The 27,515-nt window shown below is 42.9% G+C and overlaps 1 protein-coding gene across 1 annotated transcript in view; it reads left to right on the top strand.

The window, feature by feature from the left end:
• Positions 1 to 27,515, top strand: part of SLCO4A1 (solute carrier organic anion transporter family member 4A1) — a 172,919-nt gene that overhangs the window by 79,719 nt on the left and 65,685 nt on the right. The window contains exon 6 of the mRNA XM_033914743.1: positions 22,292 to 22,403. Coding sequence (XP_033770634.1) covers positions 22,292 to 22,403 — 112 coding nt within the window. The remainder of the gene's footprint in view (positions 1 to 22,291; positions 22,404 to 27,515) is intronic.

Genomic DNA, 27,515 nt, shown 5'->3' with positions numbered 1-27,515 from the left:
AATATAAGCAAGGTATAGTGATATGTGTACCTGGGACTTTTTATGTGATGTTCACTGCAGTACCTCTTAGAGCAGTGGTCTCAAATTCAATACCTTTGGGGGGGCACATTTTGTACATTTGTAGGTACTTGGAGGTCAGCAGAAAAAATAGTTCATGTCTTATTAAAGAAATGACATTTTTGCATGAGGTAAAACTCTTTATAATTTATAAATCTTTCCTTTAACAGTTAAAGGAAAGATTTATAAACTACTAGCTGATGCCTCGGCGTTGCACGGGTATTTAATTATAGCAATAACACTGTAAATGGATTCAAATAAAGATACTTTATAGTGGTGAATGAAATTATTTTTTAACAGCTTTATAAAAAGTACAATATTCAAATTATAATGTGAAATATTTGACAAAATGAATACAATACAACTAACACAAAACTTGATTATAAACAACATTTTTAGTTTCACCTCCAGGAGCAATAACATATAAATTCTTGGGTGAACCCACCCTTGAGCAAGCAACATAGAGTTGTCCATGGGAAAAACAGGGGGATCTTAAATCCACTCCACAGTATGTAATAGTCTGTCCCTGTGATTTGTTGATTGTGATAGAGAATGCAAGTCTCACTGGAATTTGCAATCTCTTAAACTGAAAAGGAAGATATGTTGGAATAAGTGGCATCCAAAAGTTTCAGTATTGATTTAACCAACTCAATATGTGGAAACTCAGGTTGAAAAGAAACTCCATGCAGGTTTTTCCCGGTTCAGAATGGAACCTGTGTTCCTAGTTCAGCATATGTGAGTACTCATGTAATGTAATAACATTATGAACTGGGGTGCATGAAGGAAACAGTTACAAACACAGTTAGAACATACAAACTCTATATATATGGTGTCCGTGGTAGAATAGAAATGATGTCCCTAGTGGTTATAGTGTCATAGAAAGTGTTTTATAGTTGGAATTACTGTGAGAATGGCAGCTTTTTACATTTTTTCCATTGACATGAATGGGTGAAATCTGATTTTCTGTTTGTAGCTCCGCCCACGTGTGCAGGTGGGCCGCGAGACCCCCAGAACATATCATCCCAGGTAGTGAGGGATCTGCATACCAAGTTTCGTTCAAATCGGTCAAGCCATATTTGAAGTACTGTGAGAATGGCAGCTTTTTACAATTTTACCATTGACATGAATGGGTGAAATCTGATGTTCTGTTTGTAGCTCCACCCATGTGTGCAGGTGGGCCGCGAGACCCCCAGAACATATCACCCCAGGTAGTTGGAATTACTGTGAGAATGGCAGCTTTTTACATTTTTTCCATTGACATGAATGGGTGAAATCTGATTTTATGTTTGTAGCTCCGCCCATGTGTGCAGGTGGGCTGCGAGACCCCCAGAACATATCACCCCAGGTAGTGAGGGATCAGCATACCAAGTTTCGTTCAAATCGGTCAAGCCGTTTTTGAATTACTGTGAGAATGGCAGCTTTTTACATTATTACCATTGACATGAATGGGTGAAATATGATTTTATGTTTGTAGCTCCGCCCACGTGAGCAGGTGGGCCGTGAGACCCCCAGAACATATCACCCCAGGTAGTTGGAATTACTGTGAGAATGGCAGCTTTTTACATTTTTTCCATTGACATGAATGGGTGAAATCTGATTTTCTGTTTGTAGTTCCGCCCATGTGTGCAGGTGGGCCGCGAGACCCCCAGAACATATCACCCCAGGTAGTGAGGGATCAGCATACCAAGTTTCGTTCAAATCGGTCAAGCCGTTTTTGAATTACTGTGAGAATGGCAGGTTTTTACATTTTTTCCATTGACATGAATGGGTGTAATCTGATGTTCTGTTTGTAGCTCCGCCCACGTGTGCAGGTGGGCTGCGAGACCCCCAGAACATATCACCCCAGGTAGTTGGAATTACTGTGAGAATGGCAGGTTTTTACATTTTTTCCATTGACATGAATGGGTGAAATCTGATGTTCTGTTTGTAGCTCCGCCCACGTGTGCAGGTGGGCCGCGAGACCCCCAGAACATATCATCCCAGGTAGTGAGGAATCTGCATACCAAGTTTCGTTCAAATCGGTCAAGCCGTTTTTGCGTGATCGCGGCACATACACACATACACACACACATACATACCTCCGATTTTATATATATAGATAAAGAGTTTTACCTTAAGCAAAATTGTCATTTCTTTAATAAGACATTAACTATTTTTTCTGCGGCCCTTCAAGTACCCTATTTTTTCTGTAGCCCTCACATTTAAAGTTTAATATCTTTCCTTTCTCAAAACTCACAAATTTCAATCACTATATTGAAAATAAAATCATTTTTCCTACCTTTGTTGGCTGGTGACTTAATTTTTCTGTGCTTTTAACTATTTTTTCAGGGCCTTCTTGTCCTTTGACTGTTTTTCTCTCCGTCTTCACTTTCTGCCTTGCATCCATCTTTGGCATTAACTTAATATTCAGTTTTTCAATTTTTCTGCTTTTTTTCAAAATTTACGTTTCCATGTCTTACCTTCTCTGCCTATCTCTCTCTTCTTCCGTCCCTATTTCCATGGTCTGACATCTCTTTCCTTCCTTTCTCTCCCTCCCTCCCTCCTTCCTTCCTTTCCCCTGGTCTGGCATCTGTCTCCTTCCCTCCCCCCATGCTCTGGTATATCTCCCTCCCCCTCCATGGTCTAGTATCTCCTTTCCTTTCCCTCTCTCCCATGGACTTGGCATCTCTTCTTTCTCTTCTCTCCCTTGTCTTCCTTCTCCTTCCTTCCCTCTCGTTCCCCAATTGGGTGCAGCAGCAACAGCAGCAGCATTTCTCTTCCCCCTTCCCTCCCTTTCCCTGTGTAGCAGCAGCAGCAGCAGCAGCATTTCCCTTCCCCCTTTCCTGTACAGCAGAAGCATTTCTCTTCCCCCTTCCCTTCCTTGTGGAGCAGTAGCATGTCTGGCTGGCTCCCTTGCTCAGTTGATCGTTCCGTTCAAAACCGTGGATGGTGGCTCCTTGCGCGATCTGCGCCTGCATCAGAAGCCTTCTCTGATGTCGTGATGTCAGAGAGGCTTCTGAAGCAGGTGTGGATAGCGCAAGGAGCCGCCACCTGCGGCTAATGGAATGATCAACTGAGCAAGGGAGCCAGCCAGACATGCTACTGCTCCACAAGGAAGGGAAGGGGGAAGAGAAATGCTGGTGCGGATGGCACAAGTAGCCGCCGACGGCCGCAGCTTTAATTGGAACAATTGACTGCAGCAAGGGAGCAGTTGAGCATTACCTCCAGACCGTGAGCCGCAAAATAGCACCTGGAGGGTCGCATATGGCCCGTGGGCCGCAAGTTTGAGACCACTGCCTTAGAATGCCCCTTTGATCTGCTCTGCTTTCTGTGCTCAGCTGTCTTTGTAGCTATCTGAAGCTGGAATACAGGCTGGAAGGAACTGTGGTTGTTTTTTTCCCCCCATATCTCTGGGTGTTGGGAGAGGGTCAGTGTCCACTGGGAGAGTAAGGGGGGTCATGCCTTAATCCCTCCAGTAATCATCTGGTCAGTTTGGGCACCTTTTAAACCCTCATTCATTTTTAAAACAGGTCTAGCTCCAAATGTCTGAATGATGGCCTGGACGTTTTGTTTCAGATTTGATTATCCCTGCAGAATGTCCATCCTAAGCCTGCCCAAAACATACCTGTACCATGCTCCCTTAAGATTTAGATCCACTAGAAACAAAACAACCAGAAAGACATCTGGAAAGTCAGTTTCGAAAATGCCCACTTGGACATTTTGACTAGTAAGACATCCAAGTGCTATTTTATACCTATCTTTTTTGAAAATGAGCCACGTGAATACTAGAAGAGCACTTAGCATGTTTTTATAATTTAAGCGTGCAAATAGGATGTAAATGGACTGGGATGTTTATAAGGGAGGGGCATGGATGGATCTTGGTCTAGTATTTATGCACATAGCTTAAAGAATACTGTAAGTGCCACATTGAGGCATGCCTACTTGCACCAGCCAGAGATCTGGTATAAATGTTGGCACCTAAATATACAGGCACATTGATACCAACATATTTGTACTATTTTTATAACAGTTATTATGCACATAACTGCTCTTATAAGAAATGGCTTACAGCAGGGGTGCCCAATACGTCGATCGCGATTGACCGGTAGCTCAGGAAGGCAACGTGAGTCGATCGCGGAGCCCATCCCGGGCTCCGTGATAGACTAGTGTTGCTGTCCTGATCTACCGGGCCGATCAGCCTTCCTCAGTGTTCTCCCTAGGGGCTTTTAGTTGCTGCCGCCGTCGCTGAACATTTTTTTAAAAAACAGCTTGGAGATTTCAGCCCGTAGCGAACTTATGCTCCGGGCTCTAAAGTGTGCGTGCCGGCTTCTCTTCTCTTCCCTCCGAAACCGGAAGTTATGTCCGGAGGGGGGGGGGGGAGCGAGAAGGGAAGCCGGCACGCACATGTTGAGAGCCCTGAAGCAAGCGTTTGCTACGGGCTAAGGCGGGAGACATGTTAGTGAAGCATTTCCTCTTCTTGCTGCTGGGTCCTGCCTACTTTCTGTTTCCGCGAAGGCAGGACCCGGCAGCATTTCCCCCAACAGCTCGATCGCGATGCTGGTCAGCCGAAGCAGGGAGAGGTTGGGGCGGCGTCGGCTTTCGGGCCTGTTATTGGCGTCGGCTTTCGGGCCTGTTATTGGTGGCGGTTTGGGTCCTGGTCCCCGATGGCAGTTTGGGTCCTGGTCTCCGATGGCAGTGGCAGTGGCTTGGGGGAGGGCAGGGAGAAAGAAAGAAAAAGGGCAGGCAGGGAGACAGAAGGAAAGAAGAGAAACAGAAAAAAAAAGAAAGGGAGGCAGAGAGAAAGAAAGGGCAGGGAGAGAAAAAGAAAAAGTTGGGGGAGGGAATGAGGTCTGGAGGAGAGGAAGCATACAGGCTGAAAGAAGGGAAGAAAGATTGGATGCACAGTCATAAGAAGAAAGTGCAACCAAAGACTCATGAAATCACCAGTCAACAAGGTAGGAAAAATGATTTGATTTTAAATTTAGTGATCAAAATGTGTCTGAATTTATATCTGCTGTCTATATTTTACACTTTGGTCCCCTTTTACTAAACTGCAATAGCGGTTTTTAGCACAGGGAGCCTATGAGCGTCGAGAGCAGCGCTGGGCATTCAGCACAGCTCCCTGCGGTAAAAACTGCTATCGTGGTTTAGTAAAAAGGGAGGGGGTATATTTGTCTATTTTTGTATGGTTGTTACTGAGGTGATAGTGCATAGAGTCATCTGCTTTGACCTCTTTGAAAAACCCTGGAATAGGAATGATAATTAACATTTTCTATGCGTACAGTGTGCTTTGTGTTTTTTTTTAAATTTTATTGTTGGTAGATCATTTTGACTTGGTCATTTTAAAAGTAGCTCGCAAGCCCAAAAAGTGTGGGCACCCCTGGCTTACAGACTGCATAAAATGAACACCTAAAGTGCCCAGTCATAGAATTGTCCCCTTAGTGTGTAGGAGAAAAGGTATGATGAATCGGGCCCTAAGTCCACAAATGCAAATTACTAGGCATTTGCAAACTCTGTCTACTGCAAATTCGAATGGATTTAATGGAGTCAATGTTAAGTGGCAAGTCTTCCAAGGGCACATCCTCCCTTTCCACACAAGCTGTCTCTCTATATTTCTAACTGCTGAATCTTCACCTCTTCTCAAATCTCTGTCCTCTCTCTATCTTTGTTCCCACTTCTTTAAATTGCATTCGTTATCTGTATTTTTTTATTTTTCTTTGTTCATTGTTGGGTTGGTATCTTCTGATTCTGTAGCTTTCTTGTGAGCTTTGGAAATCTTCCATCCTCAGCCATGCAGAATTTTTTGTTTTCTTATCAATCACTTTTTTTTTTCTAGTGAAAATTTCTTTGTTTCTGTTTTTGGTGAGTCAAAAGCTTCTAAAGTCTGTTGATTGAACCAAACACATGTCTGAAGGTCAAAGCACTGGAAAGCACAGCATGGCCATTGAGCACTGTCTGTAGTATGATGTTACATATTGGTTTTCGCAGGCTGCTAAAAGTAAAATTTAGGGCTCCTTTTACTAAGGTGCGCTAACGTTTTTAGCGTGCGCTGAAGATTAGCGCGCGCAAACCCAATGCTAAACAAAAAATACTAACGCAAGCTCTATGGAGGTGTTAGCGTCTAGTGCGTGTGACATTGTAGCGCACACACACACCTTAGTAAAAGGAGCCCTTGGTTTATAGACATCAGTGGCCTGTGATGACATTTAGTAAATGTGCCAAATAACAAGTGGGCTTAAAAGCACCAACCAAAAAACAAAAGGAATTGACCCCAAAATATCCACAAAGAAGAAAATCCAGAGAAAATTAAAAAAAACTCTATGGAGTGACGATGTTCCTACATGGACTTTTATTTGAAAGTGTCAAAGTTCCAAAGGTACACTGAAATCATCCACATAAAAGCCTTAAAGGACCTAGTCCGCTAGGGATACAGGACCCAACACGGTCCGCGTTTCGACAAAAACCTTCAGGGGTCCCTGGAGGTCCTATAAAGGTGAATACGTGGGAAACAATTGTGTGGTGAGCCGGAAGTGAGACACTGCTTGCATTTTGTCGAAACGCGGACCGTGTTGGATCCTGTATCCCTAGCGGACTAGGTCCTTTAAGGCTTTTATGTGGATGATTCATTTTTATGTGGATGAAATTATTTTATGTGGATGATTTCAGTGTACCTTTGGAACTTTGACACTTTCAAATAAAAGTCCATTTAGGAACATCGTCACTCCACAGAGTTTTTTTGGTTTTCTCTTAAAAGCTCCCTAGTCTCCCATCCCTTCACCCAGGGCAGGATTAATTCATCGAGGGCCCTTAGGCACACAAGTACACTGGGTCCCCTGCCCCGCCCCACCCCACCATTCGCCCAGGCGGAAACAGGAAGCTGCATCAGAGGGAAGCTTTGGGCAAGCAGCACCGCTTGCACAATTACAGTTCCCTTTGCCTTTCTTACCCGCGTCGCTTGCTTGTCTTACTTTCCGTCGATGGGGGGGGGGGGCACATTGCCAATCGATGCTGGAGGGGCCCATCACCATTTGGAAAAAACAATGTTGATGCCTTCCTTCATCGGGCCCCCCCCTGACCATTTCGGACCCTAGGCATGTGCCTACTTGGCCTATTGGTTAATCCTGCCCTGCCTTCACCCATACTCCATTGACCCCCTGCTCTTCAATTACCTCCTCTCTTCCTCTCACTCCCCCTACCTTCTCATCCTATACTAATCCCACCCCACACTCTTGTCTCAGTCCTTATCCTTTTACATTTCCTTCACTGTGCCCTTAACTTCCTTCACTCTGCCCATCACACCTCTTTCTCCTCGCGCCTCCCTCTTTCTTTTTACCCTGTCCGAGCCCTAACCCCATCACTCTTCCCCTCTTGCCACCCTAAACTGTATCCCTTTTTTGCCTAGTATTGGACCTAATAAGTTACTTTTCCTCCTACCACCATGACAATAATGATCCAGTCTCTCCTTTTTTTTCCCCTTCAATGGCTTGTGGATATGTTGCAGCTGTGGGAAGGAGGAAGAAGGGAGGCTGTAAGGGAAATGTTGCCTCCTGTTTCTTCTCAAGGACTAGATTGCCTAGAGTTGCCAATTTTTTTGAAAGAAAAAAAAACAAGCTGCTGTACTCAAACTCTGCCACCTTCTCTGTACCTAATGTTCTGCCCCTCCCCAAAACTAACTGCATGTAGGTCAAAAGGACAAGATTCAGCTTCTAAAAGTCATATTGAGGGTTGGGGATGGGGAGATGTTCAAATGTTTGCACTCACTGTCCCCCAGCAAAAATATGCTTCCCCCACATGGTATTAAAGCCAAACCATCATCCATAGAAGTTCCTGGCCCTCAACCAACAATGGATGCAGAGCTAGAAACTTTCCCCATAAAACTCACCATTGAGAAACATTTCTGATTCTAGTGTAATTTCACTAACATAAACTATGTACCTGGCATATTATGAAATAATATAAATCTACAGAAAAATCACTGAGGACCTAGAACAAATTCTATCACATCAGCACTAACTTCCAAAACAAAGAGCCTCCCTACAAAAAGGCAGTACCCTAAATTTTACTGATCTTGTACAACCACATCCCAGATATAAGGCTGTACTTATCAGGAAATTAAACCTTTAGAATACTAACACACATGCAGAAGTCCTTATAATCTTCAGAATTATGCTTTATTGAATAAATAGCGATTGTACTCAAAATTAGTAGGGTTTCTCAGAAGCTGGCAGTCTCTGGGCACAGGTTTCTTGGAGAGCAATGATGAAGAAAAAACAGGACAGTGAAATATTCCATGTGCCAGTAGAGAAATATAGAGTTATCCTTGAGTGAGGTCAGATGCTTATGCACAGTGAATAGACAGTCCTATAATCAAGGGGGGGTTCAGCCATGTGGCTGATGCAGAGGCACAAATGTGTCCCTGAAAAAAAGAACATAGAGGAGCACCCAAGGCTAAGGGAGGGGATGCAAGAGAGAGACCAATAGGAACAGAGCTTAGCACCGGGTAGCAGAAGAAAGGTGACATTTTACTGAAAGGGCTAGATTCAATAACCCCCGATTCTGTCTCTGATCCGTTCCCAATTGCATGCAGGCCGACAAATTCACAAAAGGTTTGCATGTAAATGGGGACGATCGTTGACACCCCCCCCCCCCCCCAGCACAGATCGCTAGAGAGCGATCTTGGAGCATGTGCAGACCCTGACTGCAGTGACAGGAGAAGCAGCCTTCTGTCACTGCTGTCAGGGCTTCTGCCGGCTTTTTTTAATTATTTTTTTTAATCGGGCAGATAGTTTGCGTGTATTACATATGCAAAATAACTGCTTGGTTAAAATAAAAAAGCCCACCCCTGAAGTGCCTCCTGCATGCCAAACCCCTAAAAAATGCCCCCTCCCCCTGCGCCGATGCCCCACCAAAGGCAGGAGGGATGCCAACTCCCTCCTTCCATCTCAAAGCTGTCCTGGCTGGGCCCAGCCCGGCCCACCTCCCTCCCTGTAGCTTAAGCTAGGCAGGCCGGCTGGCTGGGCCCGGCCCACCCCCTCCTCGTAACTTGAAAATCATTGGGAGCAGGAGGGGTGCTCAGTCCCTCCTGCTTCTCCAGCCTCCTGTGCAGCAATAATGGCCTTAGACCATGCCCCGATGCATCATCTGATGTACAGGGAGGGGCCTAAGGCCCAGATTGGCTGAGGCGCCTCAGGCTCCTTCATTGGGAGGGGCCTGGGGTGCCTCAGCCAATCAGGGACTTCCTTAGGGAGGAGTCTAATGAAGTCCCTGATTGGCCAAAAACAATGGCCAATCAGGGACTTCCTTAGCCTCCTCACTAAGGAACTCTCCGATTGGCTGAGAGAGAGAAGGGAACAGATGATGGATGGAAGTGGGGAGGATAGAGAGAAATAGGGGAGCAGATGCAGGAAGGAAGTGGGGAGGAGAGAAAGTGGGGAACAGACACTGAATGGAAGTGGAGAGAGAGAGAGAGGAGAAGATACTGGATGGAAGGGGTACAGAAAGAGGGCACATGATGGAAGGACGGGATAATTAAAAAAAGGGCACATGATGGGGGGTAGAGAACTGAGTTAGTGAAATACTGGAGGGGTGAGGGAAAGAGGTGGCAAGCTGTGGGTAGACAGTGAAAAGGGAAATTGATGACAGGATAGTAAGAACTTAATCTAGATAGACGCAGAAAATAAATTGAGAAGGAAGATGAGGGAGGATAAGGGAAGAGAGAGTGAAATGCTAGACCATAAGGGTGTGGGAGAGGGGAGGAGAGAAGAGAAGACAGATGCTAGACCATTGGAGGAGGGGAGGAAAGGGAAGAAGATGGATGCCAGACCAATGGGTGTGAAGAGAGAGATGGAAGGGGGAGGCATACAGTTTCTGGAAAGGGCATAGGAGAGAAGATGCCATATAGAAGGGGCAGAGAGAGGGCAGACAGTGGACGGAAGGAAGAAAATGACAGAAGATGAGGAAAGCAGAAACCAGAGACAAAGGTAGAAAAAAAAAATTGTATTTGGTTTTTTGCTTTAGGATAAAGTAGTATTGTAGCTGTGTTGATAAATATTTATAAATAGAAAATGGAAATAAGGTGATCCTTTTATTGGACTAATTGTAATAAATTTTTTACTAATTCAGAGACCAAAACCCCCTTCCTCAGGTCAGGACAGGATACTGTTACAGCAATATACTTTACTGACCTGAGAAAAGAGGTTCTGCCTCTAAAAGCTAATTGAAAAATGTATTAGTCCAATAAAATGGTATTATCTTATTTTCATTTTTGTTTTATTTCTTCCCTTTTTTTTTTCCAAAATTGTAGCACAGTTTTTAGTGCAGGCCACGACAGTAACAGCTCCAACGCTGATGGGAATTCTATGAGCATCAAAGCTGTTATTGCCGTGGCCAGTGCTAAAAACCACGTTACAGTTTTGTAAAAAGGGGGGGGGGGGGTAGCTTGTGATTACATATTCCATACTGGGCAAAGGTGTTTTCTGTGTTCTGTGTGTACCAAAGACATGGTTGTCTGTTAGCATTGACTGTGCAGGCTCAATCTGCACTAGTCTGGTTTGTTTAGTTTTACAATGGGCGTATTGATGTTCTACTGCTCACTGCAGTATGTATGATGCTGACTTTTCCTATGTACACTCTTGTCGTGTGTCGTGTGGATTGTTACTAAAAATCATGTTTTCATACAAATGGGGGGGGGTCAAAAAATGATGGGCCCCCAGGTGTCATATATGCTAGGTATGCCACTGTGTAAGACTACATTTCCCACAATTCATAGCTCATATATCCTGGCAAGATATAGCTACAGCAATAAAGTTCTGTGAAATCACTGAATCATATAAAGACTATCTTGGAGTCATGTCACAACCAGGATAAGGCTGTCGGGGGCATAACACAAAATATTACAGTAGGTCATAGAACTTCAATGCATCTGTTGGGAAAACTAAATAAGCCAAATTACTACAGATCACAAAATAGAAAACTCATGCTGAAAGAATACCTGATCTTGGTCCCACACACACAGAACATATATATCAAATAGAAAATAACTGACCACAAACTAAAAAAAAACCCAACAAAAAACAAAAAACCCAGTAGAAATATGTGGATAAAATTATACTGAAGCCAAACCTTGCATATAGCACAGTAGAAACACATTTCTCTCTATACTGTGCAAAATATAAAAATAGCAGTTATGAGAGATGATGTTAGGAGGGGTGCAGCCAGGGTAAATGCCCTTGACACTCCAAAGAGAGCCCCAAGCATGCCTGAGTCCCCTCTCAAATTTCTTCCCTGAGCTCCACCCATATGTAACACCCGCTCTGGATGTTACATATGGTCAGTAAAGTATATTGCTGTAACAGTATCCTGTCCTTACCTGAGAAAGGGGTTTTGTATATTCCAAAAATTGAGATTCTAATCAATAAATAGAAAATAAAATTATTGTTCTTCTTTTGTCATCTGCTCGTTTCATTTTAATTTAATTGTACAGTATTGGTCTCAGTCTCTGATTTCTGCTTCCTTTGTCTTCTCTTAACTCTCTTACCAGTGTCTCCTGTCTGTTTGACATTTCTTTTCTCCATGTTCACCATCCTTCTTTCTTCAGTTTCCCTATCCTCTCCCCATGTCCAGCATTGTCCTTCTGTGTCTCTGTCCTCCATCCCCACCCCTCATTATTAGAGACTGATCGGATTTCAGTTGCAATGCTGAAATGGCCCAAAATTCTGTTCCTGCTTAGTTTCAGTTTTGGCTGAAAGACTATGGCCATGATTTTGGTTTTGGTTGAAACTGACCATATGTTTTTCTTGGAAGCTAAAAATTTGTGCTTTGTTCTGTGTTCCCCCTCTCCTCTGAACAAGAGTTGCCTTTCTCTCCCCATCCATATGTAGATACCCTCCTCAGGTTTATTTTACAATCCCTGGTGGTTCAGGGGTATAGTCAGGGCAGGAGTGATCCTCAGTTGCTCCTGCCCATGCTGACTCTGTTCTCAAAATGTCTGCCATGATCGCTAGTGGCACTCTCACGAGACTGCCACAAGAAGTCACAGCAGACATTTTGAGAGTAGAGCTGACATGGGCATAAATGACTAGGGTTCACTCCTTCCCTGACTATGCCACTAGACCACCAGAAATTGTAAGGTAGTTTTGGGGTGGGAGAGGGGGACTTTTTGTATTCTTTTTTGTGTGTTTGTAATATGGTTGCAAGTAATGTAGTTATGGAAGAGACGGCTGAGAGGAGATATGACTGGTGTCTACAAAATCCTGAGTGGCTGTAGAACGGGCATAAGTGGATCGATTTTTGACTCCATCAAAAATTACAATAGGGGACACTCGATGAAGATACAGGCAGTGGCATAGCGATGATAGGAGGCACCTGGGGTGGTAGCACCCCCAGCACTCTCCTCCTCTTCCCCGCTCCTTCTGTGCCCACATGCCATATTCACGCTCTCCCTTCCCACCCATACCTCTTTAAATCTTCACCAGCACGAACAGCCTCTCCAGCCTGCTGCTCGCACCAGTGTTGGCGTTCCCTCTGATGTCACTTCATGAACAGGAAGTGATTTCAGATGGGAACCAGGTCAGCATGAGCAGCAGGCCAGAGAAGTTGCTTGCGCTGGTGAAGATTTAAACAGATATGGGGGAAGGGAGGACGCGAGAATTGCATGGAGGTATGAAGAGGTGCCGGCACCCCCACCATGATGGTGTCCGGGGCAGTCCACCCCCACCCCCCACCCCATTACTACGCTACTGGTTACAGGGAGATACTTTTATAACAAATAGGAGGAAATATTTTTTCACTCAGAGAATAAGCTCTGTAACGCATTGCCAGAGGTTGTGGTAAGAGCGGTTAACATAGCTAGTTTTAAGAAAGGATTGAACAGTTTCTTGGAGAAAAAGTCCATAGTGTATTATTGAGAGAGACATGGGGGAAGCCACTTCTTGCCATGGGTCGGTAGCATGTAATGTTGTTGCTTTTGTGGTTTTTGCCAGGTACTAGTGACCTGGATTGACCACTTTGAGGAAGGTGTACTGGGCTAGATGGACCATTGGCTATTCTTATGTTCTTAAATGCTTTTGATAAAAATTCAGCAAGAATTTAGTTTGCAAATTTTGGATGATAAGCTTCTTAGGAATTAGCCTCTCTGTGGAGATATGAAATCAACTGTAACTCCAAATGTGGCACAAAGGCAGCCATTGTAGAAGCACTATGGCTTTTAGTTTTAGTTTTCATTAGCTAAGATCTATGTATGGAGAGTCTATTTTGGTTGGAGGTAAAATATGGTCTTTCTTTATTTAAATTATTTATATATTTATGGCAATAATGCCATTTGGGTAATTTTAAAGAATTTTCAAGCCCTATTGGGTATGATGAAGATGCATCGTTTTCATCAAACTTGTGGCATGCAGAAGCTAGATTCTACAAGAAAGGAACCTACAGTGATTGATTTCAAACACAAGTAATTTTCAGGTTATATTTATAGCTTATAGGAATTACGGTATCACAGGTTCAGCCCTCTTATGGTTCATCTCCTACTTCAATGAATGTAACTTTAAAGTTCACTCGAAAGAGAAAACCTCATCACCTATTGTTCAAACATATGGCGTCCCCCAAGGCTCTATTCTTTCTCCTTTACTATTCAATATTTTCATTGCCCCTCTTCTCACCTTAGCTCAGTCTATCGGCTTTACTATTTTTGCATATGCAGACGACATTCAATTACTCCACCCTGTTGATTCTTCAAATATAAATGAAATACAAGAAATTAATACCAAACTGGACAAAATCAGTGATTGGCTCCACATAAATAAACTTTTCCTTAACATCAATAAATCCTGTGGCATACTCTTCCCGATCAGGTACAACAAAATAATAAAAGGAAAAATCTTTATTAAATCATGCCCAGTAAAAATGGAATCAAAAATAAAACTGCTTGGAGTAACTATAGAGAAAGATTTAACTTTTCATGACAAGAGAAGCTCCGTTATAAAAACCTGTTTCTACAAACTTCGGCTTATCCGTTCCCTAACTTCAATTCTCAACACTAATGCTCACTAATGCTATCACAACTCTCGTTCACTCATTGGTCATTTCTCACTTAGACTACTGTAATTCTCTATACAATGGAATTCCTCAAAAAGAATTATGTCATCTGTAGCTCATCCAAAATACGGCAATTAAACTTATACATAAGGTAGGGAAATATGATCATGTTATTCCTCTATTGAAAGAAGCCCACTGGCTACCCATTACACACCGTATCACTTATAAAATCTTAATGCTGATCTTTAAAATCAAACTTCAATTTTTTGAGACCGTGAACAAACAAATTGATAGTGGAGAACCGGTGGACATAATATACTTGGACTTCCAGAAAGCGTTCGACAAGGTTCCACATGAAAGACTTCTCAGGAAACTACAAAGCCATGGAATAGAGGAAGATATACTAAGATGGATAGGCAAATGGCTGGAGAACAGAAAGCAGAGAGTGGTATTAAATGGGAAGTTCTCAGACTGGGAGAAAGTGACTAGCGATGTGCCCCAGGGCTCGGGACTTGGGCCCATCTTATTTAATATTTTCATCAATGACCTAGAAGAAGGAGCATCCAGTGAGATCATCAAGTTTGCAGATGACACAAAGCTATGCCGGGCAATCAGATCGCAGAAGGATAGCGAGGAACTCCAGAGTGACTTGTGTCAGTTAGAGAGATGGGTGGAGAAATGGCAGATGAAGTTTAATGTGGAAAAGCACAAAGTAATGCATTTAGGCAGAAAGAACAAGGAACATGAGTATAGAATGTCAGGTGCAACTCTGGGTAAGAGTGAACAAGAAAAGGACCTGGGTGTACTGATAAATATGACCCTGAAATCGTCGGCACAATACGCGGCAGCGGCAAAGAAAGCAAATAGAATGTTAGGCATGATAAAAAAAGGAATCACGAGTACGGTAGATCGGAGAAAGTTATAATGCCACTTTATAGAGCAATGGTCAGACCACACTTGGAATACTGTGTCCAACATTGGTCTCCCAATCTAAAGAAGGATATAAAACTGCTGGAGAGGGTGCAGAGATGAGCAACGAAGCTAATAAAAGGTATGGAAAAATTGGAATATGAGGAACGACTTAAGAGACTGGGATTGTTCTCCCTTGAGAAAAGGAGACTGCAAGGGGATATGATCGACAAAATAGAGCAGGAAAAAAAATTATTTACAATGTCCAATGTGACACGGACAAGAGGACTTGGACTGAAGCTAAGGGGTGACAAGTCCAGGACAAATATCAGGAAGTTCTGCTTCATGCAACGAGTGGTGGACAACTGGAATGCTCTCCCAGAGGAGGTTATTGAGGAATCCACCGTTCTAGGATTTTAAAAGCAAACTAGATGCACATCTCCTTACGAGAGGCATAGAGGGATATGGGTGACTAAAATTACGCCAGGTGTACACCTGGCTGGGCCTCCGCGTGTGCGGATCGCCGGACTTGATGGACCGAAGGTCTGATCCGGAGATGGCAGTTCTTATGTTCTTATGTTCCCATCTTCCATTTTTTCTTGATAAAGTGTCACCGAGTGGTTAGGAAAGCAAAAAGAGAATATGAAGAGAGACTGGCGGGGGAAGCAACAAACTTCAAATCATTCTTAAGGTACATCAAGGGGAAGCAACCAGCAAGGGAGGAAGTGGGACCCTTGTATGATGGAGACAGAAAGGGAGTGGTAAAAGAGGAAAAGGAGATAGCTGACAGGTTAAACGAGTTCTTCACTTCAGTTTTCACGAGGGAGGACACAACCAACATTCCGGAACCCGAGGAGATCGTAAAAGGAGACCAGGATGAAAATCTGGTCCAACTAGAGGTGAGCAAGGCGGATGTCCTCAGGCTAAAGAGCAACAAATCACCAGGTCCGGACGGCATTCACCCAAGTGTACTCAAGGAACTTAGGAACGAAATAGCTGAGCCACTTCGACAAATATGCAACCTATCCTTAAAAACTGGAGAGATTCCGGAAGACTGGAAAATAGAAAATGTCACGCCCATCTTCAAGAAAGGCTCAAGGGGAGACCCAGGAAACTACAGGCCGGTGAGCTTGACCTTGGTCCCGGGAAAGATGATGGAAGCGCTGATTAAAGACAGCATCTGGGAACACATCGAAAACACTGGGCAGCTAAAGCCGAGCCAGCATGGCTCCTGCAAGGGCAGGTCATGCCTCACAAACTTATTATACTTCTTTGAGAGGGTAAACAGCCAGGTGGATAAAGGGGAATCTATAGACATCATTTACCTTGACTTCCAAAAAGCCTTCGACAAGGTACCACACGAAAGACTGCTAAGGAAGCTATGGAACCACGGGGTGCAAGGGGAGGTCCACCGATGGATCAAAAACTGGCTGGCGGACAGGAAATAGAGGGTTTGAATAAAGGGCCATTACTCAGACTGGCAATAGGTCACGAGCGGAGTTCCGCAGGGGTCGGTGCTGGGACCGCTCCTGTTCAATATATTTATTAACGACCTGGAGGCAGGAGCAAAATGTGAGGTTATTAAATTTGCGGATGACACCAAACTATACAGTAGGGTTGAAAACACAGAGGACTGCAAAGATCTCCAAAAAGATCTGACAGAGCTGGAAGAGTGGGCCAAAAAGTGGCAAATGAGCTTCAACATAGGGAAATGCAAGGTCATGCATGTAGGGAAAAAGAACCCGATGTTCACTTACAAAATGGGGGGGATCACCGCTAGGGGTGAGTAACCTTGAAAGAGACCTGGGAGTGATGGTAGACACATCATTGAAGGCGTCGGCGCAGTGCGCCATAGCCTCAAGGAAGACAAACAAAATGTTGGGCATCATTAAGAAGAGTATCACGACCAGGACGAAGGAAGTCATCCTGCCACTGTATCGTGCAATGGTGCGCCCGCACCTGGAGTACTGTGTCCAGTACTGGTTGCTGTACCTCAAGAAGGACATGGCGGTACTTGAGAGAGTCCAGAGAAGAGCAACTAAGCTAATAAAGGGTATGGAGGACCTCTCATATACTGACAGACTGAAAAAGCTGGGGCTTTTCTCCCTGGAAAAGCAGAGACTTAGAGGAGACATGATAGAAACCTTCAAGATCATGAAGAGCATAGAAAGAGTAGACAGAGACAGATTTTTCAAATTATGGGGATCCACAAGTACAAGGGGACACTCAGAGAAATTGAAAGGGGGAAGATTTAGAACAAATGCCAGGAAGTTCTTTTTCACCCAGAGGGTGGTGGATACATGGAACGCGCTACCGGAGGATGTGATAAGCAGGAGCACGCTACAGGGCTTCAAAGAAGGTTTGGATAGGTACCTGAAAGACAAAGGGATTGAGGGGTACAGATAGGAGTAGAGGTAGGTTATAGGGATAGGATTAGAGGATTAGAGGCAGTTACAAAATTAATCAGGGACACTGTTCAGGCAATTAGGCCTGATGGGCCGCCGCGGGAGCGGACCGCTGGGCAAGATGGACCTCTGGTCTGCCTCAGCGGAGGCAACTTCTTATGCTCTTATGTTCCTCTTTGCCCTTCTCGGACCCTTAGATCAGCAGATCAGAATTTATTGCCCATCCCTTCCATCAAAGAATTCTACTACACCAGAAAAACTAACTTCTCCGTAATCTCTCCAACTTTATGGAACGCTATGCCACCTCAACTCCGCCTTGAAAACTTCCTCGACAAATTCAAGATTAAATTAAAAACGTTTTTATTTCAAGATGCATTTCACAGCCTTTAAATACTTCCTCTCCAACAGCTAGTAAAATTTATCATCAACCGCTTTTAAGAAGTGACCCCCCACTCATGATGTTATATCCCCCCCTCCTCCCTGTTCTTTTAACTTTGTTTTTAATGATATATTTATCGACTCCCCCTTCCCCTCTTTTCCCTCAAGTCCAAGTTTGTATTTGTAATTTGTCTTATAATGTTCACTCTTCCCTAACCTATAATTATTATTTTTCAACCCTTCATTTTTTTTAGCATTGTAAACCGGCTAGATGCACGTCAATGGTCGGTATATTAAAAATTAATAAAACTTGAAACTTTAAAACATATTGTGATTATCAGAATTATGATTCTGATATAAATGCTTTAGATGTAGTTATAGACTTTGGAGGCAAGGCACAGCTTGCATTGGTGGCTCTAGAGGGATGGCTTGTCAAGGACCATGCCTCTCAGAATCAGCATATGGGTGACCCTCTTAACTGATGCTGGCCTGAGTGGCTGGGAGGCCCACTGCTATGGTCACCCGTTCCAGGACAGGTGGACCCCATCATAGAGCAAGTGGTCCATAAACATCTGGAACTCAAAGCCAGAATGGCATTGAAGGAGTTGCAATCTTTCCTGACAGGGAAGGCAGTCAGGGTGTTTGCATACAAAGCCACTGTGGTAGCTTATGTGAACAGATAAGGAGGCACCAGAAGTACAGATTCTTCAAACTTTCGAAAACTAAAAGAATGAGAGGGTATTTGGAAAAATTAAGAGGGGACAGATTCAGAACCAATGCTAGGAAGTTCTTCTATACCCAGAGGGTGGTGGACACCTGGAATGCGCTTCCAGAGGGTGTGATAGGACAGAGTACGGTATTGGGGTTCAAGAAGGGATTGAAGGGTAAAGGGGATAGAAGGGTAAAGATAGAGGATTAATATACAGGTCCTGGATCTGATGGGCTGCCGCGTGAGCGGACTGCTGGGCATGATGGACCTCTGGTCTGACCCAGCAGAGGCACTGCTTATGTTCTTATGTACTCCCCTATGCCTGAAGGTACAGATGTTCTTGTTGGCGGAAGTTTATATACAAGCCCTCTCAGCTGCCCACATGGCAGGAGTAGAGAATGTCTAGGCTGATTTCCTCAGCAGGCAGACTCTGGATCCATGGGAGTGGTCTCTGTCCAAAAGGGCATTTGCCCTCATTGTGTAACACTGGGGAAGATTGGAACTTGGTCTCATGGCCATAGCCAAGAATGAAAAGGCAGATCACTTCTACAGTTGAAGAGCTGAGCAGGGAAGTACAGGGCTCGATGCCCTCATTCAGCCCTGGCCCTTAGATCTTCTGCTCCATGTGTTTCCTCCATAGGCCATGGTGAGTAAGATCATCTACAAAATAGTGAACCATCAGGGTCTGGAGATTCTGGTAACTCCAGACTGGCCCCGCTGGCTTTGGTATGCAGATCTAGTGCATCTGCAAAGAGGCAAGGTTATCAAACTGCCAGTTTATCCGGGACTCCTCAGTCAAGACCCAGTTCCCATGGAGAATCCAGAGCACTTTGGTCTTACTTGGGGTTACTCAGAGGTTGTCGTTACAACTTTCCTAAGAGCAAAGAAGCCTGCGATGTTTGTGGCATATGCGAAGACCTGGAAGTCTATGATTCTAGCACTCCTGCAGGCCGATCTTGAAAAGGGCCTAGTGGTTTCGTCTCTCAAGGTGCAGGTAGTCGGTCTTTCGTGTTGTAGGGCCCAGAGAGGCATGTAATTTTTAGTATCTCATCCAGACGTAACTTGGTTTTTGAGGGGGGGAGCACTCAGATTGTGATCCCCATTGTGCAGGCCATTCCAGTCTTAGGACCTCAATGTGGTTCTGAAAGGCCTTTCTTGGGCTTTATATGAGCTCCTGCTGGATGCATACCTCTTACAGTTAAGACTGTGTTTCTGGCTGCCATTGTCTCGACAAGGCGGATCTCAGAGTTACAGGCCCTTTCCTGTAGAGAACCATTCCTCCAGTTTAAGGAGTTGGATGTTTCTCTATGGACGGTACCTGATTTTCTACCGAATGTGGTTTCTGCCTTTCATATCAATCAAGAGATTCATTTACCCACCTTCCATCCCACAGGTTCAGCAAAATAGGACATGATTTTGCAAAGCCTAGATGTGCGTAAAGCCCTCCTTCTCTATCTGGAGAGAACTGATTCCCGACTCTCTGACCACCTTTTTGTGCTGACCAGCCATTCGAGATGAGGTAAGACAGCTTCCAAGGTTTCGATTGCCAGATGGATTTGCATGGCAATTTCATCTTCTTATATTGCCTGTGCTAAACAGCCCCCTATCTCAGTAGCAGCACATTAGACTAGAGGTATGGCTGCTTCCTGGGTGGAGTCCCGGGCTGTTTTGCCTGATGAAATTTGTAGAGCAGCTACTTGGTCTACACTCCACACTTTTACTAGGTTCTACAGAGTGGATGTGATAGCTCGAGAGGATTCCACTTTTGGGTCCTCAGTACTGCAGGCAGGCTCATCTGTCCCTCCCTAGATGTATGGCACTGCTTTGGTATGTCAACTACTGTACAGAATCCTATGTCATTCTATGCCATGGGTCTGGATTTTCCTTCAGGAAAATCTGGTAACCCTATATATGAGGACTCCTATTCCCTTTCTCCGTTGGGTGTTTTTATGGCTCCTACTAGTTGCACGTAGCAGGTTGATTCCTAGCTATTCAGATGCATAATTTGTTGTTCAGTGTTAAATTTTTATTAATCATTGTTCTTTTATTATAAGTTACAGAGCAGAACAGAATATAGTTTGTTGCTGGGGAAGCTTCCTGTGCTCCTCCTTCTCCTTTCTTCTGTTTCAGTGAAGTTCGATTGCTTTGGAACCCTCTGAAGAGGGAACTGTTATCCACTGTAGAAGGGGAGGAATTCAGAGTTTTAAAGTGACACCCTTCTGCAGATTTGTGACTAATGGGAAGCAACAGCTACTATAACAGAATCCTAGATCTTCTATCTGAAAGAAGATTAACAAGGTAAGAACCTAATATTTCAATGCTGGTAATCATCCAGTCAATATTCATCCATGGAAGCCAATGTTTTAATGTCCGCTGCTGGCTGTATTCTCAGATATTCAATGCCAGGCCGTGTCTGGGTACCAGCACTGAATATCCGATTTTAAATTGGCTGCTAAAGTTTACACAGTTAAGTGCAATATTCAGTTCTTGAGTGCATAAGTTGAACCAATTTAAGTAGTTATCTTGTACAGTCAAGGACTGAATATCGACACTTAACCACATAAGTACCAACTTCACCCTTGGAATGCCCACAAGATAGCCAGTTTCGGTGCAGATGCTAACCACAAACAGTTAAGTACCACTAAATATTGGTAGTTAGCAACAGACAAGCAATTTAAGTGAGCAGAGGTCTTTACTGCCCAATTTAATAACTTTGCCCAGCATGATTTTTTTTTACATGTTCTCACAAAGTTCCTGTCCAGAGGATATTTAATTAAATTTGCATTGGCTTGCGAGCCTAATGTGCCAGACCTGTTCAGAAGTGCTTGTTAAAATGGTTTGCTCAGTGGTCAGCATCTCTCCATTCCCACTTTTACCCCTCCCATAGTTCCTTCTCCTTATGACTAGAACGTCTCTTCTTCTTCCTCCCTTGAACTCCCTCCCCATGAGTCCAGCACCTCCTACCAAGTCTAGTACTTCATCCTCTTACATCCTGAGCCCCGTCCCTCCCCCCAGTCTTTCAAAACCTGACTGTTTCTCCAGCAGTGGCACTGATATCATGCTACCCGCTGCACCTGCCCCTCTGTTGCAACTTCCTGTTTACATGAATCCGAAGCCAACTTAGATAGTACATTATCAATGCCACTCACTGGTGAAGCAATCAGGCAGGCTTTCAAAAGACCAGAGTGGGGGTGGGGCTGCAGAAGAAGGTGAAGTGCTGGACTCTCAGGGGAGGACAGATTCTAGATCCTGCAGCAGGGAAGACAGGGAGGGAAGGCAAGGCAAGGAAGAAAAATGGTGCCGCAAATGTGACTGATAAATAAATATGTTAGGGCTGGGGATTCACTGAATCTCTTGAAGGCCCTGATCACATGCCATTGACTGCGTTGGGAAAGAAAGTCAAAATAATACTAATCATGAGTCTTCTGTGTCTCTTTTTGGCCTAACTCCAAGCTAGCAGAAGATTTTTATCCATCTTGACTTTCTAAAACTGGATCAGAATGTATTAGGAAAAGAGTAAACAGTTCTGGATAGAAATCTTAGCTCTTGGAATTATTTCAGTGCTTACAGGATTCTTTACAAGTGATGGGATTTTACTGTATTTCTCTTTCCTATTCTGCTTTGAAAGAATTATCACTGTTTATGTTGCTTTTATAACAAAGGCCTTTTTATCATTTAGCAGCCTCTTAATTATTCAGAAGAGGAAGATATGTGCTAATGAGCTCTTCCTGTTGTGCTAATGTTACATGAGTGGATTTATTAAGGAGTCTGTAAATGATGTATATTGCATTAAACCTCATTTAATCCATAATTGCTACTCTAGGATCCCAGCGATTTGTGGTCATGAAAATATCTGAAACACATCAGTTAAAAGATGGGAGTCACATAACTGCTGCAGATCCAAATTTTGGAACAACTGTAAAAGACCTACCCAGGTAAAAGCCTGCAGTAAACTACACACAAAAGATTCCAGGTATACATCATATCATAATCCCCCTTATTTGTTATGGTGAGCCCTCTAGGAATAGCAAAAAAATATAATGATGCCACTTATGCCTGCAGGTGTCACCTGTATGTGGACTTAGGAGGTATTTTGTGGTTTCTGGGGCACCCACACCTTCCACTACAAGTGTACTAGTTAGAATGGTATATGGGACTGCATCTCCTTTTATAATTGTCCACAGGACTATTCTAGGGGCCTGCTTGCTGCTCTAAGAGGAATGGCCATTGTATCTGCAGCTGTCCTAGAGCCTGGTATGTACTGTCACTCTCACCTCTTTAGAAGGTGGGAGAGTCAGTGGCCACTGGGGGTCCAGATTCTCAAAACCTTAACGTCATCACTAAACTATTTTCCAGCGGTGTAGCCTGTACACAGTTTAGTGACAGATTATCAAAACGGATTATCTCTGCCTTTAACAAGGTTTCTAATAGTCTCTGACACAGACATGCAAATAGCTCTTCAACATTGAAATGAGCCCTCCGGTGGATTCTTAAAAAATGCCGAGCCATTTTCAAAAAGCGGTGTCAGCTTTTGGCGACAAAAATAGGCGACTGGTCGACTGGTCCAGAGACTGCTAGAAAGTCCCTGTGTTGTGATGCAGCAGGAGAGATGCCCATTCTCTCCGCTGCATCATGATACTCCTTCCCTGCAGGGTCGGCGAACAACACCCCCCTCCCGGGACAGTGGCGACATCCCCTCTGAAGTGGGAGAGATGCCCACACTCTCCTGCTGCCCTAAAATCCTGGCCATGACCACCCCCCACCCCTCACAGCGGGAGAGATGCCCACTCTCCCCCACTAGCAAATGACCTCCCTTTCCCTTCTCCGCTGCCCCCCTCCCCCTTACCTCAAAATAGATGACCTGGAGGGACACAGACTCCCTCCTCCCAGCTGTCTGCATCGCCTAAAATGAACCTTCCCCTCCCCAGTTTACCTTGGGTTGCACCGGGGAGGGACCTGAGGTTCTGATTGGAGTGGGAAAGTGTGGAAATCTCTCATGTTTCGGGAGGGGGAGTTGGTGGTTGACAGTGGGAGAGTTTGACTATCTCTCCTGCTGTTGTTGTGGGTTTTTGTTTGGGGGGGTTCTTGATGCATATGTTCCCATTGCTATCACCAGCAATGGGCACATGTAAATTTAGCGAACAAACTGTGGAGAAACATGTCTTAAAAATGACTTTTCAAAACAGTGATTTGGACATTTTTGTGAAAAAAATATCTATCTACCACTTTATGCCATTTGTGGACGTTTTTCTTTTTCAAAAATGAGCCCCTAAACTTGTCACAGGGTATCACAAAAATGTTTCCTTCCTTTACAGCACCACACAGTCTGCCTTCAGAAATCCGTTTACTTATGTAAGCTCTATTTGCTGCCAGAATGATTTTCAGTGTTTCTGAAGTGGGGAATCTAATTTCCGAGGTTCTTATAATTCCTTCTTAATTCTGTACTTTCTTGTAATCTTCTTAGATATTGGCCTCTCCTGGCACAATGGAAACATTCAGGCATTGAATTTAATACAAAAATATAATTCTGCTGCTATAGCAAAGTCTCCAAATTAACCATTTGAGAACGGTGCTTTAGAACTATTTAAGCTGTGAGGAGGACCACAGATGTTTATCATAGTCTGATTTTCCCAGTCAACAAACTGAACTACTAAACACATGGCACACAGGATCAGATGTTAGTACTTTAAGTAAAGTGGCATGAAAGTGCGCTTACCAGCACTGTCAGATGGTTTCATGATGGTTAATCATTCTAAAATCCTGGAGGGAGATATTCAAATTGACTTAAGTGGGCATGAGAGGTTCCTACCCAGTTAAATCACCCTGGCCAGCTGTGCCACTTATATTCAGCAGCATTTAACCAGACAGGGCCACTCAATGTTAGCTATGAATGCCATAACAGCGTCCGTTTATGACAGGGTAGTTTGAGGGTAGAGTCAATGTAGAACTAGGACTTACCTGGTTAGTGGCAATTTTCAGTCCACTAACCATCTAAGTGCTGGGATAAAGTTTGGACAGGAAAAAAGCTGTCCTAACATTATCTGCTTAGTTACATTACATTAGGTTTCAGGTTTCTGGTTTATTTAAAAATTGGATATATCGCCTTATCAAAATTCAAAGCGGTTTTACATAATATATAAAAACAAAGAGTAGAAACGCATAAATTAAAAACAAATTATAATTATTAAAACAGACAATCAAACACATAGACGAACATTAACTTACCGAAACAAAATGGAAAAGGGTAAAAATACATTTGTGTAATGAAAAAGAGAGGGAGAAGGATCAAAACAGAATGGAGGAGAACATAAAATAAATAATCTAACACTTTGTAGAAAAGATTAAAATGAATAAGACATGCAAGGAGCGAAGTTCCATTACAGTCCTTAAAAGGACTATTATACTCCAAATGCGTCTTTAAAAAGAAAGGCCTTCAAGCTACTTTTAAATTTATCAAGTGATGAAATTTCTCTTATATAATTTGGTGCTGAGTTCCAGATGGTAGGGGCCGTAACAGAAAAGATATTAGTACGCATGGTGCCAATGTGTCTTAAAGAGGGAATGGATAACAGGTTTTGATTAGAAGAACGTAATGTGCGATGGGAGGTGTGGGGAATTAATAACCTGTTGATGAAATCAGGTAGACCGGAAGCTATGGTTTTATGTATCAGTAACATTATTTTATAAGTAATTCGATGATCGATGGGAAGCCAATGGGCGTTAATCAAAAGTGGTGTGACATGATCGAATTTTTGAGCTTTTGAAATGATTTTAATGGCAGTATTTTGAATAATTTGGAGGCGTTTTATTTCTTTCTTAGTGATGCCTTTATGTAATGTATTGCTATAGTCTAGACATGAAATGACTAGCGAATGAATAAGAGTATTTAAAGAAGTTTGGTCTAATAACGTAGAAAGAGATCTAATCATTCGGAGGCAGTAAAAACATTTCTTGACTACTGAACTTATATGATCATGGAACTAAAATTTTCCGTCAAGAATAACTCCAAGAAGTTTAATAGAAGTAACTATTTGAACAGGAACAGAGTTTATTGTAATAGGGATGGAAGAGGAGAAACCATCCTTAACTGGTAAAATCATTGCTTTGGTTTTACTGATGTTAAAAGCTAACATATTTTTGTTTAACCAGTGACAGATTTGATTCAGTTTCGAATTGATAGAAGAAATATCTGCGGGGTTATCCAGGTCAATGGGGTGGGTAAGTTGAAAATCATCCGCATAAGCGAAGATAGAAAACCCTATTGATTGCCCTAGTATGATGAGTGGAGTGAGGAATATATTAAACAACATAGGTGACAGAATGGAACCTGTGGGATCCCATAACTATTTTAAAAAGTATTAGAGGAAGAGCCGTTAAATTGGACTTTAGAGGAACGATCTTTGAAATATGATATAAACCAATCTAATACTTGATCGGAGATCCCTATGTCGCTGAGCCTATAGATTAACAATTGGTGATCTATGGTATCAAATGCCGACGATAAATCCAGTGAAATAAGTATAACTGATTTTTGGTGATCTAATTGATACATGATGTTAGTGGTTAACCCTATCAAGGATAATTCAGTCGAATGATGATTACGGAAGCCCGTCTGATTAGGATGGAGGACATTTGTTTGTTTGATAAAATCAGAGAGTTGATTAAAGACAATTTTTTCAGTAAGTTTAGCCAAAAATGGGATATTGGAAATAGGCCGGTAGTTGGAGATCTCTGCTGCACTTATTTTGTTGTCTTTAATTGTGGAAAAGATGATTGCTTATTTCCATTGTTTAGGAACAGTACTTGTAATGAGACTAGTTTCAATCAATTTGCGTATTTGGGGACCAAATATTGAAAAATAATGCTTGAAAATAAGAGGGGGAATAATTTCAACAGAGGAACCCTTACAGTTCAGTGAATTGATGGTTTGTTGTATTTCTGATAATGAGGGGATCCTGAACCTAGAACATTTTGAACTCCATGTATGTGAAGATGTGAGATTTATAGGAGATAAGCTGTCAAATTTTACTTGGTCAGATGACTGAAAGGTAGATCTAATTTTTAAGGTTTTTTCTATGAAAAGCTCAGCCAAAGATTGGGCTAATGGAAGCTGAGAAACGAAGGGTTCATTGTGACATTTTGTGGTCAGAGAGCGTACTATCTTAAAAAGTGTTGTTGAGTTTTTTGCCTTTGATATTTTTTGGGAGTAATAATTTGATTTTGCCTCAATTATTTTAGATTTGTAGAAAGTTTTAAGTTCTTTGAAAAGATTGAGGTTGTTTAAAGATTTGTTGTGCCTCCATCGCCTTTCCAAAGATCGCAGTTGTTTTTTAATTAGTTTGAGTTCAGAGGAGAACCATGGATTAATTTGTTTGCGGTGGGATATGTAGTAAGATTGAGCTTGAGCAAGTTCGTCTAATAATTTCTGTAGTGATATTTGCCAAGCTGATATTGTCTCTTCCATGTTAATAGATTGATAGAAGTCAAAATTAAAATCAAAGGAAGCTGAAATTGAAGAAGGGTCTAACTTTGAATAGTCCCGAAATTGAATTAACTTTGTAATTGGTTGTTGTTTAGTTTTTGGTAGCCAAGAATAGGAGAATGTAAGTAAAAAATGATCTGACCAGGGAACCTGGTAAATTCCTTTCAAAGAGAACTGAGAAAAAACTGATATGGGAACCAATATCATATCTAGAGTATGATCTGCTTGATGGGTTGGATTAGATATAAGGTGTAGAATGTCGAGGTCTTTAAATAGAGTTAAGAAATCTTGAATTAAATGACAATTGATATTTTCAAAATGTAGGTTAAAGTCTCCTAATATGAGTGGGTTATTTGAAGAGGTGCAGAAATCATAGATCAAAGATGGCAGAGATGCACAAGAATCTTGTGAAGTGGGGGGCGGAAGATAAAGTAGAAGACAGTCAAATGTGTAGTCCATTTTTAGCTTAAATTGGATAAATTCGATAAGACAATTATTGGAAGAAAATTGAAAATCAAAGAACATAAGAACATAAGAAGTTGCCTCTGCTGAGGCAGACCATAGG

Source organism: Geotrypetes seraphini, chromosome 11 (assembly GCF_902459505.1).
Source record: "Geotrypetes seraphini chromosome 11, aGeoSer1.1, whole genome shotgun sequence".
Classification (NCBI taxonomy): Eukaryota; Metazoa; Chordata; class Amphibia; order Gymnophiona; family Dermophiidae; genus Geotrypetes; species Geotrypetes seraphini.
The sequence above is the reverse complement of the archived record's forward strand: the minus strand, read 5'-3'. Positions and strand labels throughout refer to the sequence as shown.